The sequence below is a fragment of the Pecten maximus genome, chromosome 4, assembly GCF_902652985.1.
Source record: "Pecten maximus chromosome 4, xPecMax1.1, whole genome shotgun sequence".
Taxonomy (NCBI): Eukaryota; Metazoa; Mollusca; class Bivalvia; order Pectinida; family Pectinidae; genus Pecten; species Pecten maximus.
Genome location: NC_047018.1, coordinates 1063764 through 1081767, shown reverse-complemented (window position 1 = coordinate 1081767; position 18004 = coordinate 1063764). Strand labels below are relative to the sequence as shown.

At 39.1% G+C, this 18004-nt stretch overlaps 1 protein-coding gene across 1 annotated transcript in view; it reads left to right on the top strand.

Moving 5' to 3' along the window:
• LOC117324833 (deleted in malignant brain tumors 1 protein-like) overlaps positions 1-16875 on the top strand; it is a 23773-nt gene extending 6898 nt beyond the window's left edge. Inside the window, exons 6-19 of the mRNA XM_033880660.1 lie at positions 85-88; positions 971-1109; positions 1498-1676; positions 1895-2033; positions 2372-3216; positions 4354-4492; positions 5048-5226; positions 5433-5571; positions 5916-6136; positions 6649-6741; positions 8008-8103; positions 8429-8546; positions 9403-9449; positions 14130-16875. Of these exons, the coding sequence (XP_033736551.1) occupies positions 85-88; positions 971-1109; positions 1498-1676; positions 1895-2033; positions 2372-3216; positions 4354-4492; positions 5048-5226; positions 5433-5571; positions 5916-6136; positions 6649-6741; positions 8008-8103; positions 8429-8546; positions 9403-9449; positions 14130-14260 (2469 nt within the window). The 3' untranslated portion in view covers positions 14261-16875. The remainder of the gene's footprint in view (positions 1-84; positions 89-970; positions 1110-1497; positions 1677-1894; positions 2034-2371; positions 3217-4353; positions 4493-5047; positions 5227-5432; positions 5572-5915; positions 6137-6648; positions 6742-8007; positions 8104-8428; positions 8547-9402; positions 9450-14129) is intronic.
• The last annotated feature ends 1129 nt before the right edge of the window (positions 16876-18004 follow it).

Here is an 18004-nt window from a genome sequence, read left to right as displayed (position 1 = left end):
TATAACAAACTATCTTATAACATTTCGGATCAAAGATATATTTTCCATTGTTTTATTTAAATATTGTATGATAAATGACTCTAGAAGAGTAATATTCACATATTCTGTGTAGTAGTTTGATGTTTATATGAGTATTTTTACACTTTTATATTGTCTGTCAACTGATGATCTCGCAAATTTCAATTGCTTGCCGGCTGAAGTGTATTCCATCATTTTTCATATTTTGTCAATGGCATGATGATATCTTGATCCCAATAAAAACAACTCTGAGTAATAATATTCCCCTTCATTTTATCACATTTCGTATTTGAAATGAAGTATGGGAAAAAAACATTCATTTTACATCAATCCTTCCTTTGGGAGTTATACAAATATGATAAAATGACCGATTCCACAAGTGATTGTAAAATTTCAATTCTTTAAAGGAGTTAAAATACCTCAGTTAAGATATTCACTTTGGATTTTTCTATTGATTTTTTTTTTATTTATTTATTTGTTTTTCCCCAATAATTTCAGATTATTCCTTGAATTTATTTTGAAATGATGAATTACATGCTACTTCAATGAACATTGCAGTCCAGAAACTTTTCACTTTTTCATTTGCAATTCTCAAATGTTCCTTTCAAGATTAATGTTTATTCAAGCAAGTTAATTAATTTGTCGGATGTTTTCAAAACAGTTATATGTCGTCTAAATATAATATGTATTATCGGCATATCTGAAAAAAGAAGAAAAGATTTATCAAGTTAATAACATAGTTAAAAGAATTATGAATGCGCTTAAATTCGGGGAAAAGTGATTATGACTATTTTATACTATATTACTACTATATTAAATATCGATGACACCAAGAAATAAGTTAGTAATGTATAGTAACTCATCGATGACCCAATTAATACATTTACAATTTGAAGTTAATCATATTTGTTCTACAACTGGTTGTGTATTGTTTTAACTCGAACCGTTTAAGGATCCATACGACTTGTAAATGGTGGGACCAAGCATGAAGGACGTATAGAGATCTATCATAATAACCGTTGGGGAACGGTTTGTGACGACCTGTGGGACGAGACAGATGCCAGGGTGGTTTGTAGACAGCTTGGATATCGGTAAATATTCCCAGTTGAGACACAATCAATGACTCTGATTTTGTATGTAAAATTTAGTTTAAATGTACATTTGTATCATGATCTCTCGGGTCATTTTTGTTATGTTTGTTGATTTTTTAATGAAATTGTGCCCATGCGTCAGTTGAATTATTTTACAGAAGAAAAAAAAGATCGATCTTCTCCAGAAAAAAATCAATCTTAGATCGTCCTAGTCTTTGGTTGATGAATTTAACAAAAGCAACGATATTGATTTGTGTGCTATGTTTTAACGGATCAAACATTTAACATTTAATAATGTTTTATCGCTCTTCAAGTTTTGTAAAGATTCAATAAATCACATTTACAATTGAATTATTTATCGAACTATATTTGTACATTTTAAAAACAGTGGAGGCAGTTACACACGGGAAGCACAATTCGGTGCTGGATCCGAACCAACATGGATGGACGATGTGGAATGTTCTGGAGACGAATATAGACTGGAGGATTGCACCTTTCCGGGATGGGGAACAGAAAATTGTGGTCATGGTGAAGATGCTGGTGTTGTTTGTCTTCCTCCAGCAGATGGTAACTGATTTTCCCATTAAAGTCTATCCAAGCTATTCCAGTTACATTCAAAGTTATATCCGAAAGCTATCAAGCTATCGTGTATTTCTTCGGGGGAAATACAAAATCCAAATAATAATATTTATATCTTAACCTTAATATTTCTAAACAGTTTAAAACACACTCTAGCGAGTCTTTAATGTATCCCTTAACCGCTGGCTTCACTCTAACCATTTTAGGATCTTTACGACTAGTAAATGGTGCGACACAGTATGAGGGTCGTATTGAAATCTACCATGACGACCGTTGGGGAACGGTATGTGACGACAACTGGGGCGACTCAGATGCAAGGGTTGTTTGCAGACAGCTTGGATACAGGTTAGTGATCTTTGACGTACTAAATCGTGGAAGTTTGTCTATAAGACTCAAATTGCAAGATAACATGTATGGTGTCTGCTGCCATTAAACGGTTATTGATTGTGAATAATGCTTTTCATTGTGAATGATACTTTGATTAAGTTTCTGTTTCTTTAGTTGTTGTCTTTAATTGAGAAGCCAAATGATCTATTGCAGCAAAAGAAATATAAGTTGATATCATCATGGTCTGAAGATCACATATCAAGAAAATCAAAAAGAATTTGTTTTGGTTTTTTGTTGGGGGAATTCAGTTTATATTGTATATTTGATATTCGAGTGTAGATGTATTATACCGACAGTGGAGGCAGCTACACAAAGGAAGCGTCCTTCGGCGCTGGATCAGAACCAACATGGATGGACAACGTGGAATGTTCTGGGGATGAATTTAGACTAGTGGATTGTGGCTTTCAAGGATGGCAGATAGAAAATTGTGGTCATAGCGAGGATGCTGGTGTAGTTTGTTTACCCCCGACCTCGACCTCTCCACGTTCTTCGCCTACTACTACACCGTTCACCACCACGACTTCATTCATTACTCTCCTCTCTCCCATTACACCGTTGACGACCACTTCACCGTCCTCTACGACTACAGCGTCGACGACCACTTCTCCGTCGACTACGACTACAGCGTCGACGACCACTTCCCCGTCGACTACGACTACAGCGTCGACGACCACTTCACCGTCGACTACGACTACAGCGTCGACGACCACTTCACCGTCCTCTACGACTACAGCGTCGACGACCACTTCACCGTCGACTACGACTACAACGTCGACGACCACTTCACCGTCCTCTACGACTACAGCGTCGACGACCACTTCACCGTCGACTACGACTACAACGTCGACGACCACTTCCCCGTCCTCTACGACTACAGCGTCGACGACCACTTCACCGTCGACTACGACTACAGCGTCGACGACCACTTCCCCGTCGACCACGACTACAGCGTCGACGACCACTTCACCGTCAACTACGACTACAGCGTCGACGACCACTTCACCGTCGACTACGACTACAGCGTCGACGACCACTTCCCCGTCGACTACGACTACACCGTCGACGACCACTTCATCGTCGACTACGACTACACTGTCAACTACCAATACTCCATTCATAGCAACGGCACCACTAAAACAAGGTAATTGATTTATTTGGTTATTTTCTGCTGGTACGTGTTTTGAAGTTTTTTATAATTCACTCGGTTCGAAGAACCAGTGAACATATGCCATGTCGCAGTGTCGGTCGTGCGTCTGTCAATTTCTTTTCTAAATCGCTACTTGTCAGAAACGAATGAATGGATTTTTACCAAATTTGGTCAAAGGCATGGTTGGAGGAAGTCGAACAATTTTGTCTAAATGTCAACTCTTGCCCTCCCTAGGCCGGAGAGGTGGGACCCAGAAGGAAAATGTCTTCATTGATTGTAATATATGTACAAATGATATCAGTGAAGGTTTCAAGTTGTTATTCTTTAATTGAAAATAAGAATGTCCCAGCCGGCATTCCACCGCGAGAAGTAGTTTTGTAAGCATGTTGTAGGGGGCAATTAGGGTATTGTGTGTAAATCTGCATGAACATCAAATAATTCCTTTGTCGCCCCCATTTGAGATAATACTGTCACATCTTCACTAGGCTAAATCTACTATTTTCAGAAAGAGGAACATGAATTTTTTATAACCTAAAAATGCTTGGTCCACTCAGTTAATACTATAGGGTGTGATGGGGTTACCTAGTCGATAAATTCAATTGTTTTTTGAAGAGGGTAATATTAACGTCTTGGATAATGAATCTCTGTCAAATCAAATAATTAACAAAGAAACAAACATTTTCATGAAAATAGGTATCATTTATAATATCTAAGCAGTATTTGAGTTTTAGAAATTACAATATTCTATATGCCAACGATGAAGTGTTTTATTACGATACAGACACCCGGACCAAATTGTTACGATTGTTACTCTGTTGAGTTTTAATTATCAATTTTATGTTTGAAATATATTTTCTATTATATGTTGATTGAATTAAGGTACAGATATTTAAAAACATGATTCACAGAAATGTATACATTTACCAAATTTGCTGGTAAAAATCAATTATTGCATAGTGAAAAATATTTCGGGTATTAAATTCCGCTGTATTTTCGATCAAGATATTATGAAGCAATCACTTCATCACATTTGTGAGTACGTATCTACACGAAAACTATTTCTGACTGGAACAACAGCGAAGAAAATCTAACAAATCTACGGTATCCGTTGTTTAACATTAACTATTGTAGGATCTATACGACTAGTAAATGGTGCGACCCAGTATGAGGGTCGTATAGAAATCTACCATGACGACCGCTGGGGGACGGTATGTGACGACAACTGGAGCGACTCAGATGCCATGGTTGTTTGTAGAGAACTCGGATACCGGTAAGTGGTTTTGACATACTAAATTGTTGTTTTGCGTGTAAGATCCCACTTGAAAGATTTGTACGGCTCCACTTGTCACCTGAGACCATTTGATCGCGTCTCTGCTAACTTGTCGATAAAACACCTATGTGGTTGGATTTTGTCTTGTGTGCAGTGGAGTCGCAGGGCGAGGCTGAGGCGTAACTTTTCTGGAGATTATAGCATCACCATTTCATTAATAAGTTTTCTTTAAAGGTATATATGTAAAGAAGAACACCGAGGCTCATTTTATTTCAATGAAGATTTGAGATTTAATTAATACTGTTTTCTGTTGATTTAAAAAGCAATACGAAAATGTAAATTCAAGGAAAATAAATATACATTGCAATGATTCGTGGATAATTTATCAAGCAAGCCAGAAAGAATTGCTTAGAGTATTCTTTATTTGACACAAAAAAAGCAATACTGTGTTATGGACATCCAAGTATTGGTCCATAAGTACATCAATATAATGACAAATATCAAACATTTGCGGTCTTTTAATGTATCGAAAATGTTTGTACATACTACAAACAGTGGAGGAAATGGAACACGAGAAGCCCATTTCGGTGCTGGATCGGAACCAACATGGATGGACGACGTCGAATGTTTTGGAGACGAATTTAGACTAATGGATTGTGACTTTCCAGGATGGGGGGAAGAAAATTGTGGTCATAGCGAAGATGCTGGTGTAGTTTGTAGTCCACCAGCAGATGGTAATTGATTTTTGTTTATGAAATATTTAATGATATTTTAGTTATCAAAATTACGCCAAGAATAAATTGGCTATGCTGTATTTTCTTCAACTGAAATTTAAAAAAATGACATACCCTCGCAAAAAACCGTATAAACAATTATTCCAATTGGAATCTTTCTGCCTTAAATAAAACAATGGACCTTTAATTTGTTCTAACCATTGTAGGATCTATACGACTAGTAAATGGTGCGACCCAGTATGAGGGTCGTATAGAAATCTACCATGACGACCGTTGGGGAACGGTATGCGACAATTCGTGGGACGACTCAGATGCCAATGTTGTTTGCAGACAGCTTGGATACCGGTAAATGCTCCTGACACACTGAATTGAGGAGATTTCTGTTTACAATATCCCATTCTATGGATATGTAAGGGTCAAGTTGTTATCCTAGGTCCATTGATCGTGACTATATTGCTGACTATTCAGGTCACTTGGGAAGATTACAATTAATTCATTTCAGAATTATAAATTGCTTTTCCCCAATAAACCAATTCTGCATTGTCATGATCTGTGAATGATTTCAATTTAATGTAACAGATAGTCAGTTATGATGCATATTCATAAACCGACAAAAATATTACGTTTACGTCGACTTACGTTCACATTCATTACATGGTTCCACACATATTTTTATTTTCTGCACAAAGTGGAGGTACCTACAAACACTCGGCACAATTCGGTGCTGGATCAGAACCAACATGGATGGACAATGTGGAATGTTCTGGAGACGAACCTAGACTCATGGATTGCGACTTTCCAGGATGGCAGATAGAAAATTGTGGGCATATCGAGGATGCTGGTGTGGTTTGTAAACCACCAATCTCGACTACTATTTCTTCGCCTACTACTCATCAATCACCTTCAGCAGGTAATTACTTTTTTCCAAATTATTCCAACGATTCACGTATTTTCATTATATGTATATTTGCAAACATTGTTTGATATATGATTATACAACTGTTTCTTTGTTTGGATGACTTCCTATTTCCCCGTAAAGCGCTATCGTTTTGTGTCTGACGAGAAGCTATAGAGACGTCACAGTTGCATTCATTTCCCGATTGTCGGAATGTGCAGTTTCTTTTCGGTGGACCTATCATCTAAATGATGTAGGAATTGTCACCAAGCTAACACAACACACATGTTTCTGTCGAAATTTGTATCCCTATAATATGTCGGCCAACAAAACCATGCATGCATTCGGTTTCTCATGTAACGTATTATACAACAACCGTATCTCCGTCAATAAAAAGCATAACGCTAACATATTTTCCATGGAGATCGTATTACTCAGTTTTCAAATTCAGTTATTCCAAGTGTTTCTACAACACAACCTCTAACACAGTATAAACTCATGGAATTATTGTAATTATGTGTTTTTAGAATGTCCACGCGGATTGTATGGCCCAAGATGTCAAGAGAGATGCCCAAACCACTGTGTCAATAACACGTGTGAGATAAGTGGGCATTGTTTTGGTATGTGCCGTATATATTTAATGATGAATTGGAATTGGGGTCAGTTTCTTATCATTTAACTTGTCTTAGAAATATTGATAGATTAATGTCACAGTGTCCGATTATGTATACATTACCAGTCTACTAATGGGGTACGTTACTGAGAGTCACACAACCTACAATAGATTATTCAGTCTCGAAACGCAAACTAAAATAAAGAATACAAAGCGTCAATCATCATAGAAACTCGTCCACCTTAATTATCACATTTAGCCTCTAATTACGGCAATACACGGCAGATTAGGACACCGGACATCTGCTCTCGTCCCTAATGTTCACAGAGATAATACTAACAATATGATATGACACAACACCTTTTGGACAAATGTAAATTGTACTTCGAGTATGAAATTGATTTCGAGACAAAAGAAGACAATTCAATTCATAAACACGAACTAAACTACATTATACAGTTGTTTCGTCCTTCTAGGACTCGTCAGGGACCTAAAGTGTCGATAATAAGAGGCGCCTAATATAGGTCGAAAGAAATGTTAAATTGTAGACTGGGGATGTGATAGCCCCCTCATACAATTCATTCTATATTTGTATCGTTGGATTTCAACGTTAAGTACCTGTATAACCCGTGTCACTATACCTAAGTGCCTTTGGCGTGATATGCAGGTCTGAAGTCCACCAGCACTGTACCCAGAATACAAAAACATGTTTTGAATATCTTGGAATCATTTGGAATTGCCGGTAACTTGCTGAAGTCACTTAATTACTGACCACGGTGCATATCACACTACAGGGATTTATTTAGGAAAGTTAAAACACAGTTTGTAAACCGACTAGATTAAACTGTTTAATCATTTTTCCTTCTATGCTGTAGGTAAGAATTGTGTTAAGACAATTGCAGAAGAGACATGGGACAATCAAAACAATCAAAACATTAAATGTTTGAAATATGTCCTAAACGTGAATAAGTTAGATATTAATGAAATATGTTTGATCAATTACGGGCATGTTTACGCGATCGAGCATAGTCTTCCTGAACAGATTCATTCATTAATGAAGAATGGTCATATATTTCGGTTTACTAGAATGACCACTAACAATGTTGTTTGGGGATATTAGAACTAGCTCTGTCAGTCCGTCTGCCCGATCAGGTTAGAACAGTATATATATGGGAAACATTTAGTACTACAGGAGTTATTTGATTATATACATGTTGCGGAAGCAGACTTTTACCTGAAAACAAAACATTTATTTATAAGCATATGTTTACAGAATGCTCCAAAGGTTTCTATGGCCCTAGATGTCAAATAAAGTGTCCATACGACTGTGGAAAAAATGCTTGTGAGAAGACAAGCGGGAGCTGTTTTGGTAAGTATTATTCATAAAGTATTGGTGCAAATTTTATTTACAACATAACTAGTTCGATTTCCGTTAGCCTCATAATTTTACAAAACAGTGTTTATAATATAATATACAAGTATCTACTTTATTTCGTCATGAACCATTGCTATTACATTAGGTGAATACAACGGTGTCATTTTTAGTGAACCTCGTGTAACATAACGTACTTTGACACGTCATTATCTATCAATTACATGCACTTTCAAATTATGTAATGAAATATCAATATCATTCTACAAAAACGATCTGCGATAGTATTACAGTATAATACGTAGTTACATCTTTTCCTCAGAGTCTGTAACAACACCAACCATTCCCTCTACAACATACACAGTGATCATTCCAGTCGTGTCAGCTGTAGTTGGATTACTAGCAGTTATCTTGGCAGTTTCTATAGTCTACAATATCAAGTGAGTATTTATTTATGATTTATGAATTGCATTTTGATTCGCCATGATTTGTTGAGAATAATTAAATATTGACAAAGTAAAATGTGCTGAAAAATGAACCTAAAACTGCATCATACAACTGTTTTATCTAAGTGATGTAAGGTACATCATACCAGTTTTATCTAACTTGTCAGTGATGTAAGGTACATCATATAACTTTTCCATCTGATTGGTCAGTAATGATGGGGACATCATATGACAGTTCCATCTAACTGGTCAGTGATGTTGGGGAGATCATACCACGATTTCATCTGACTGGTCAGTGATGTAAGGCACATCATACAACTGTTTTATCTAACTGGTCAATGATTTAAGGTGCATCATATAACTGTTTTATCTAATTGGTAAGCAATGGTGGGACATCGTACTACGGTTTCATCAAACTGGTCAATGATTTAAGGGACATCATACAACTGTTTTATCTAATTGGTCAGCAATGATGGGGACATCATACCACAGTTTCATCTCATTTGTCAGTAATGATGGGGACATCATACCACGGTTTCATCCAACTGGTCAATGTTTTAAGGGACATCATACAACTGTTTTATCTGTGTTGGGGACATCATGCAACTGTTTTATCTGTGTTGGGGACAGCATACAACTGTTTCATATAATTGGTCAGTAATGTAAGGGACATCATACCACGGTTTCATCTTACTGGTCAGTGATGTTGGGGACATCATACATGTTCTGCATTTAACTCGTTAGTGATACCAAAAGGTATTGATTGATAGAAAAATAAACGGAAACAAATCAATATACCTTCCGTTATTTCAAAGCAAAATACTAACATTGAAGTTTACTTTTAAATTAGGTTGAGAAGAAAACGTACAGCAAGACCAGGAAATGAGAATGATCAAGGTATTTATGTTCAGTGGTATATATTATATATATTGGATTTAGATTTTATTTAGGGATAAAATCTCGAATCAATTAAAACTAGATACACTTAAAGCCTCTCTATGTTGGTTTGTTATATTCTAATCATGTATAAGATTTAAGATAGCATATGTATTTATAGTATGACAGGCTTTATTTCCAGGATAGGTGTCCAGGATCTCCAATTAGCTTTAAACCTCCCTCCTAAGTACTAATATAGTTCCGGACAAGGAAATTGTCTTTGATGACATTTAAAAGTGCATTTAGATTCAAGAATTTGTAAAGACTTGAGAAGTATTAAAACTTCATTATCAACTGTGCTCGCTTCTGGTGATAAGATTCAAAAACAAAAAATAGATTCCTTAGCTATCGAAAAATGTGTACGTTGAATGCCACAAGGTGTTTCAAGTCGCCGCAGTAGTCCGTGTTTTTCTTGACATCCTCATAACCAATCAAATAGGTTCTCTTTTTACTATTACACAGATTACCTTTTTTAATGTAATGGAACTCTTGCCATGTTCTGCCATTAATCAATACCAAACTCCTTATTCCATTTCTTTACCCCAGTAGGTGTTGGAGCTCGTTGAATGTAGTACAGTAGTCTTTAGATCCTGATTTACTCTTCAAGAATGTTTCAAAAAGAAGTGATAGGAAAGGTTGGGGTGGTATTTCTTTCTGAAAATCATACTTCCTAAGAAAAAGGTTAGCCGATGACACCAGTCCTTGTAACTCTTGAAAGGTAATATTGATTCTAAAATTATGAATAAATTCATGGAATTAATAAAAAGTTTTGGGGGGGTTTTGTTGCTTTTTTTTAAAATTAATGTACATGTCTATCTGAGCTCAGAGTGGATGTTTAAGACAGAAGTTGTGTAATTTCCCTCATAGAACTAGAATTCAGCCTAAACCAACCTTTGAAAACGTCCTTCCAAAATTATTTTGGCAGTTAGATCGATATACTCTGTACCGCAGTTGTACAACTTTTTTACATCTATAATCAAACCTAAACGTTCATTTTCTTGGATTACTCTTCGTACCTAACATTATTAAAGACAATCCATGAAAGCATGCACAACAACCATTTTTAACCTTTCATCGAAATAATTTTGAATTGCTATCTCTTCATAAGGTTTGCCATTTCAATGAAAATTGGATAATAAGGAATTCAACATAGCAATACATCTTACATGTGATTTAGGCAAGGTAAAGACGTTAAAGGTAGTTAAACTGAAAAATTAACTGAAACTGATATTTATTCTATAACAAGAATATATTATAAACCTTAGTTATCATAAACTTGAATATCATTATAAACAAGATACTATTGGTATCGGTAAAGGCGGAAATAGTTCATTTCACGTATGCTAATGAGCTCTCAGTAGTCGCTGAAGATATCAGTGAGGCCACACGTAAGGGTTCAGGAGGTCTCAGTAGTCACTGAAGACATCAGTGAGGCCACACGTAAGGGTCCAGGAGGTCTCAGTAGTCACTGAAGACATCAGTGAGGCCTCACGTAAGGGTCCAGGAGGTCTCAGTAGTCACTGAAGACATCAGTGAGGCCTCACGTAAGGGTCCAGGAGGTCTCAGTAGTCACTGAAGACATCAGTGAGGCCACACGTAAGGGTCCAGGAGCTCTCAGTAGTCACTGAAGACATCAGTGAGGCCACACGTAAGGGTCCAGGAGGTCTCAGTAGTCGTCACTGAAGACATCAGCGAGGCCACACGTAAGGGTCCAGGAGGTCTTAGTAGTCACTGAAGACATCAGTGAGGCCACACGTAAGGGTCCAGGAGCTCTCAGTAGTCAATGAAGACATCAGTGAGGCCTCACGTAAGGGTCCAGGAGCTCTCATTAGTTGCTGAAGACATCAGTGAGGCCACATGTAAGGGTCCAGGAGCTCTCATTAGTCACTGAAGACATCAGTGAGGCCACACGTAAGGGTCCAGGAGGCCTTAGTAGTCACTGAAGACATCAGTGAGGCCACATGTAAGGGCCCAGGAGCTCTCAGTAGTCACTAAAGACATCAGTGAGGCCACACGTAAGGGCCCAGGAGCTCTCAGTAGTCACTGAAGACATCAGTGAGGCTACACGTAAGGGTCCAGGAGCTCTCAGTAGTCACTAAAGACATCAGTGAGGCCACACGTAAGGGTCCAGGAGGTCTCAGTAGTCGCTGAAGACATCAGTGAGGCCTCACGTAACGGTCCAGGAGCTCTCAGTAGTCACTGAAGACATCAGTGAGGCCACACGTAAGGGTCCAGGAGCTCTCAGTAGTCACTGAAGACATCAGTGAGGCCTCACATAAGGCTCCAGGGGCTCTCAGTAGTCACTGAAGACATCAGTGAGGCCACACGTAAGGGTCCAGGAGCTCTCAGTAGTCACTGAAGACATCAGTGAGGCCACACGTAAGGGTCCAGGAGCTCTCAGTAGTCGCTGAAAACATCAGTGAGGCCACACGTAAGGGTCCAGGAGCTCTAAGTAGTCGCTGAAGACATCAATGAGACCACACGTAAGGGTCCAGGAGGTGTCAGTAGTCGCTGAAGACATCAGTGAGGCCTCACGTAAGGGTCCAGGAGCTCTCAGTAGTCCCTGAAGACATCAGTGAGGCCACACGTAAGAGTCCAGGAGCTCTCAGTAGTCACTGAAGACATCAATGAGGCCACACGTAAGAGTCCAGGAGCTCTCATTAGTTGCTGAAGACATCAGTGAGGCCACACGTAAGGGTCCAGGAGGTGTCAGTAGTCCCTGAAGACATCAGTGAGGCCACACGTAAGAGTCCAGGAGCTCTCAGTAGTCACTGAAGACATCAATGAGGCCACACGTAAGAGTCCAGGAGCTCTGATTAGTTGCTGAAGACATCAGTGAGGCCACACGTAAGGGTCCAGGAGGTCTCAGTAGTCGCTGAAGACATCAGTGAGGCCACACGTAAGGGTCCAGGAGCTCTCAGTAGTCACTGAAGACATCAGTGAGGCCTCACGTAACGGTCCAGGAGCTCTCAGTAGTCACTGAAGACATCAGTGAGGCCACACGTAAGGGTCCAGGAGCTCTCAGTAGTCACTGAAGACATCAGTGAGGCCACACGTAAGGGTCCAGGAGCTCTCAGTAGTCGCTGAAGACATCAGTGAGGCCACACGTAAGGTTCCAGGAGCTCTAAGTAGTCGCTGAAGACATCAATGAGACCACACGTAAGGGTCCAGGAGGTGTCAGTAGTCGCTGAAGACATCAGTGAGGCCTCACGTAAGGGTCCAGGAGCTCTCAGTAGTCCCTGAAGACATCAGTGAGGCCACACGTAAAAGTCCAGGAGCTCTCAGTAGTCACTGAAGACATCAGTGAGGCCACACGTAAGAGTCCAGGAGCTCTCATTAGTCACTGAAGACATCAGTGAGGCCTCACGTAAGGGTCCAGGAGCTTTCAGAAGTCGCTGAAGACATCAGTGAGGCCTCACATAAGGCTCCAGGAGCTCTCAGTAGTCACTGAAGACATCAGTGAGGCCACACGTAAGGGTCCAGGAGGCCTTAGTAGTCACTGAAGACATCAGTGGGGCTACACGTAAGGGTCCAGGAGCTCTCAGTAGTCACTGAAGACATCAGTGAGGCCACACGTAAGGGTCCAGGAGCTCTCAGTAGTCACTGAAGACATCAGTGAGGCCTCACATAAGGCTCCAAGGGCTCTCAGTAGTCACTGAAGACATCAGTGAGGCCACACGTAAGAGTCCAGGAGGTCTCAGTAGTCACTGAAGACATCAGTGAGGCCACACGTAAGGGTCCAGGAGCTCTCAGTTGTCACTGAAGACATCAGTGAGGCTACACGTAAGGGTCCAGGAACTCTCAGTAGTCACTGAAGACATCAGTGAGGGCTACACGTAAGGGTCCAGGAGCTCTCAGTAGTCGCTGAAGACATCAGTGAGGCCTCACATAAGGCTCCAGGAGCCCTAAGTAGTCGCTGAAGACATCAGTGAGGCCTCACATAAGGCTCCAGGAGCTCTCAGTAGTCACTGAAGACATCAGTGAGGCCTCACGTAAGGATTCAGGAGCTCTCATTAGTCACTGAAGATATCTGTGAGGCCTCACATAAGGCTCCAGGAGCCCTAAGTAGTCGCTGAAGACATCAGTGAGGCCACACGTAAGGATCCAGGAGCTCTCAGTAGTCACTGAAGACATCAGTGAGGCCTCACGTAAGGGTCCAGGAGCTCTCAGTAGTCACTGAAGACATCTGTGAGGCTACACATAAGGCTCCAGGAGCTCTCAGTAGTCGCTGAAGACATCTGTGAGGCCACACGTAAGGGTCCAGGAGCTCTCAGTAGTCGCTGAAGACATCTGTGAGGCCACACGTAAGGGTCCATGAGCTCTCAGTAGTCACTGAAGACATCTGTGAGGCCTTACGGTATTGATTGATAGATCATCATTAATGTATATAGTCTATTTATAGAACATATTATTGCAATAGTATCATAATTGATGTTTTTCGATAGAGAGGCTTTAAAAAAATATTATCTGAACTGTAGACAGTTTTAAGCTATGATGAGGTTGATGTACACATCAGAAATGTTTCCTTATCTGAACTACATTATTGAATGATTAATACTTTCTGAACGGTGTTGTGATGAATACTTCCGCGTTATGTTTTAATGTACAGTTCAATACGTTGACTTCCTTCTGTTATTTCAGAGAATACTTACGCTGACCTGAATACAATGGAGTTACAAGCATCCAACATCTATGAAGAACTGCCAGAAACTGCAACTATGCAAGCAGAAATGCCATGTTATAGTCTACAAAAAAAGGATGCGACTTGTTAGCGTTCTCAACGTATAATCAAGTCCATACATCGAGGTTTCCAATTCATAATTTGATATTTTGTAAAGGTTTTCTAAATTCATATTCCATCTGTGTTATAATGATTCGATTAGAAGAGATTTTTCATAGTGAAGCAATAAGCATACAATATTGCCACTGAAATTTGATGCCATGTAACAATATAACCACTGAAATATAATGCCATGTAACAATATAACCACTGAAATTTGATGACATGTAAAATATTACCAATGAAATTTGATGACATGTAACAACATTGCCTTGAATTTAATGAAAATATAACTATATTTTTATTACATGGTATATTAATGTAGTTTAATTGTAGTCAATTACATTTGGGGTAAAGAATATGAAAGCTGACTGATCTGGTCCTGTGTATTAACTGTGTTGTATTATGTTGATTGATCTATATTGGGGAATGTTTATTGCTAGATGACGTGTATTAAACAAGTATGTAAAACGAAATGTTACGGAGAAACGCATGGTAGGTTAAGGGCAGCGATTTCCCTCTGCGTAAGTTCAAAGGGTAAAAATCGTAGGAGACCCCCACGTAACATTTGGCTTGAAATTGTATTAATGGGGAAAAGGTGTTTTGATATTGTTGTCATGGTTTTAAATGAATGTAAAATAAAAGTATTGTTAGAACAATATACATGTGTCCATGATGAGATAGGTTGCCCCTTCCTTATACAATATATATTAGTGATCGAATTCTGTATAAACTTGAACACAGCAAGGGCCCGTCTTCTGACAATATATCCTCCATTATTGAAAAACAAATCTCCCAATAATATCTAAGGTGGCGGTTTGTCTCTTTTGAGAAATTAAGATATGGACACTTTAAAAAGCCACTTAATAATTGCTCGGGATGGCATGCGACGGGACTCCCTTATCCTGTTCATTGCGAGTTGCCACTAGCCACTACAAGGATATCCCGCCTCAACATAGCCCTAGCTGTTCATATGGCGATAAACTAAACAGACTATATTCAAGTGATCATTTCAGATTATTCAACTTCATAATGTAACAACAAAATATTCAATGAGTGAAAATATACTGAACTTGACATGAACTTGAACTATTGGACCTCGTGACCTTGACCTTTGGTAAATTGTCTCTTTGTTTAATTAGGAATATATTTGCTTCATCATGTCATAACAAAATGTTCATTAGTGGAAAGATAAAAAAAAAAAACTTTACCTCGACCATTGTTCCAATGACCTTGACTTGTCAGTTGACCATGTCAGTTAATACTGTCCAATATTGCTCCATAGTGGGTGTCATCACAAAGAGTCTAATAGTGAAAAGATACTAATTCGACCCTGACCTTAACATTGTGACCTTGACCTTGGAACTTGACTTTCGCCCCTGGACAGTTTACTCCATGTTAATTCTGACCAATATCGCTTCAAAGAATCATACCAAAATGTTCATCAGTGAAAAGATACAAAAATTGACCTTGACCTTTGGTCAGTGGACTCCTTATTAAAAGCTTAATGCTTGCATAGTCTTAAAAATGTTCATTAGTAAAACGCCACAAAATTTGATTTTGACTTTTGGTCAAGTGATCATGTTAACACCTTGTATAATACTGAACAACTTTGCTTCATCATGTCATAACAAAATGTTCACCACTGAAAAGTTAAAGTTTGACCTTGTCATTTGAACCTGGTAACTTAGATATATGACATTTGACCTTTGACATTGACTTTTAACCAAAGTGTACATTTTTTTTAAACTGAATTTGATCTTGGCCGAGTTTCATGTAAATAGGTAACCAAATACCAAAGTTATAGCCAGGAATAAAAGTGGACAGGCAGACAGAGTGAATACTACAAGGCAACGTATAGCCTATACGGGGACTTTATTACAAAACTCTGTTTCAAAGTGTGACACTATTATTTCATACTACAATAATGGTAGTTATTGAATGGCATGTTCAAGAAAAAACTTTTACAAAAACATTCTTGTAGATGTGAGCCGTCCGTCATCAACTTTTTCCTTCAAACAAATTCTTCTCAGGGACTTAATATTGGGTTTGCAGCATGGTGGGGGTGAAGGGCTACAAATATTAGTCAAATGAATGACCTTGTCTGACTTTTTTCAATGTCATAAGTTCCAAATGTATTTAAATCTTGAAGATGACTCATGGCAAAGAGACACAGAGATCTGATTCTGGGCCTCTAGTATGCTGAAATGAAAGGCAACTAAATTAATTTAAATAAATAAACCTAGCATACTCTTACATTTGAAACAAGGTGTTATCATCATATCAACTGCATAAACGACTTAGATTAACTACAATGTTGCACAAGTGCCCACCGAGCTTCTTGTTCTTTTGTGCTGTGATTGGTGTGGATGTTTGTTCGAACTAATAATCATAAGTATGAATGGTTGATGTTATTAGTATAAGAATGTATCATATTGTTCGAGTTTATTTACTTTATGGCAAGTCAAGCTATGTATCTTATAAAGCTGTAAGATATGTTATAAACATATGACACGGTTTTAGAGAAAGAAGAAATGCTATCTCTTATATAATTTGTTAATTAATTTGAACAACACTGCTCCATCAATAAATGACTTCTTGATATTATAGACGTATCATCAGTTTTACATGAAGCTAGCTTACCTGTCCAAAGGACAAGAGAGCTTATGCTGGGGCGCAGTCCATCGTCCGCCCGTCTGGCTTCAACATTTTCTCTAAGACGACTTTTTCGCTGAAGTATTGGATGTAGCCCACATCTGAATAAGAAAATGACCTTGACCAATATTCACAAGGGTCAACTTTGATAAAACTTCCAAATGACATTTTCTGATTGCAAGCCCAATGAACCTGTCGTTATAAGTAGTATCAATATCAATATGTTTTTAGCTCACCTGGTCCGAAGGACCAAGGTGAGCTTATGCCATACCGTGGCGTCCGTCGTCCGTCGTCTGTCGTCCGTCTGTCGTCCGTCCGTCCGTCCGTCCGTCAACAATTGACTTATTTGACTTCTTCTTCATAACCGCTGATTGGAATTTCACCAAATTTCGTCGGAAGCATCCCTATGGGTAGGGGATTCAAAATTGTACAAATGATGGGGCTGACCCCCTGGGGGCCTCTGGGGCAGGGCCAAAAGGGGTCAATTTAGCTATATTGATATAAACGATTTCTTCTCTGAAACCAAGCAATGGAAATCGCTCATATTTGCTTGGTAGAATCACTATGGGGTGGGGAATCAAAATTGTACAAATGATGGGGCTGACCCCCTGGGGACCTCTGGGGCGGGGCCAAATGAGGTCAATCGGGCTATATTGATATAAACGACTTCTTCTCTGAAACCGAGCATTTGATATCGCTCATATTTGCCTGGTAGCATTACTATGGGGTGGGGACTCAAAATTGTACAAATGGTGGGGCTGACCCCCCGGGGGGCTGAGGGGCGGGGCTAAACAGGGGCAATTTGGTTAAATTGATATAAACAACTTCTCCTCTGAAACTAAGCAATGGATATCTCTCATATTTGCCTTGTAGCACCTACTTTGGGTAGGAATTCAAAATTATACAAATGGTGGGGCTAACCCCCTGGGGGTCTTAGGGGCGGGGCCAAAAAGGGCCAGTTTGGCTAGATTGATATAAACAACTTCTCCTCTGAAACCAAGCAATGGATATTGCTCATATTTGCCTGGTAGCACCCCCTTGGGCTAAGGATTCAAAATTGTACAGATGATGGGGCTGACCC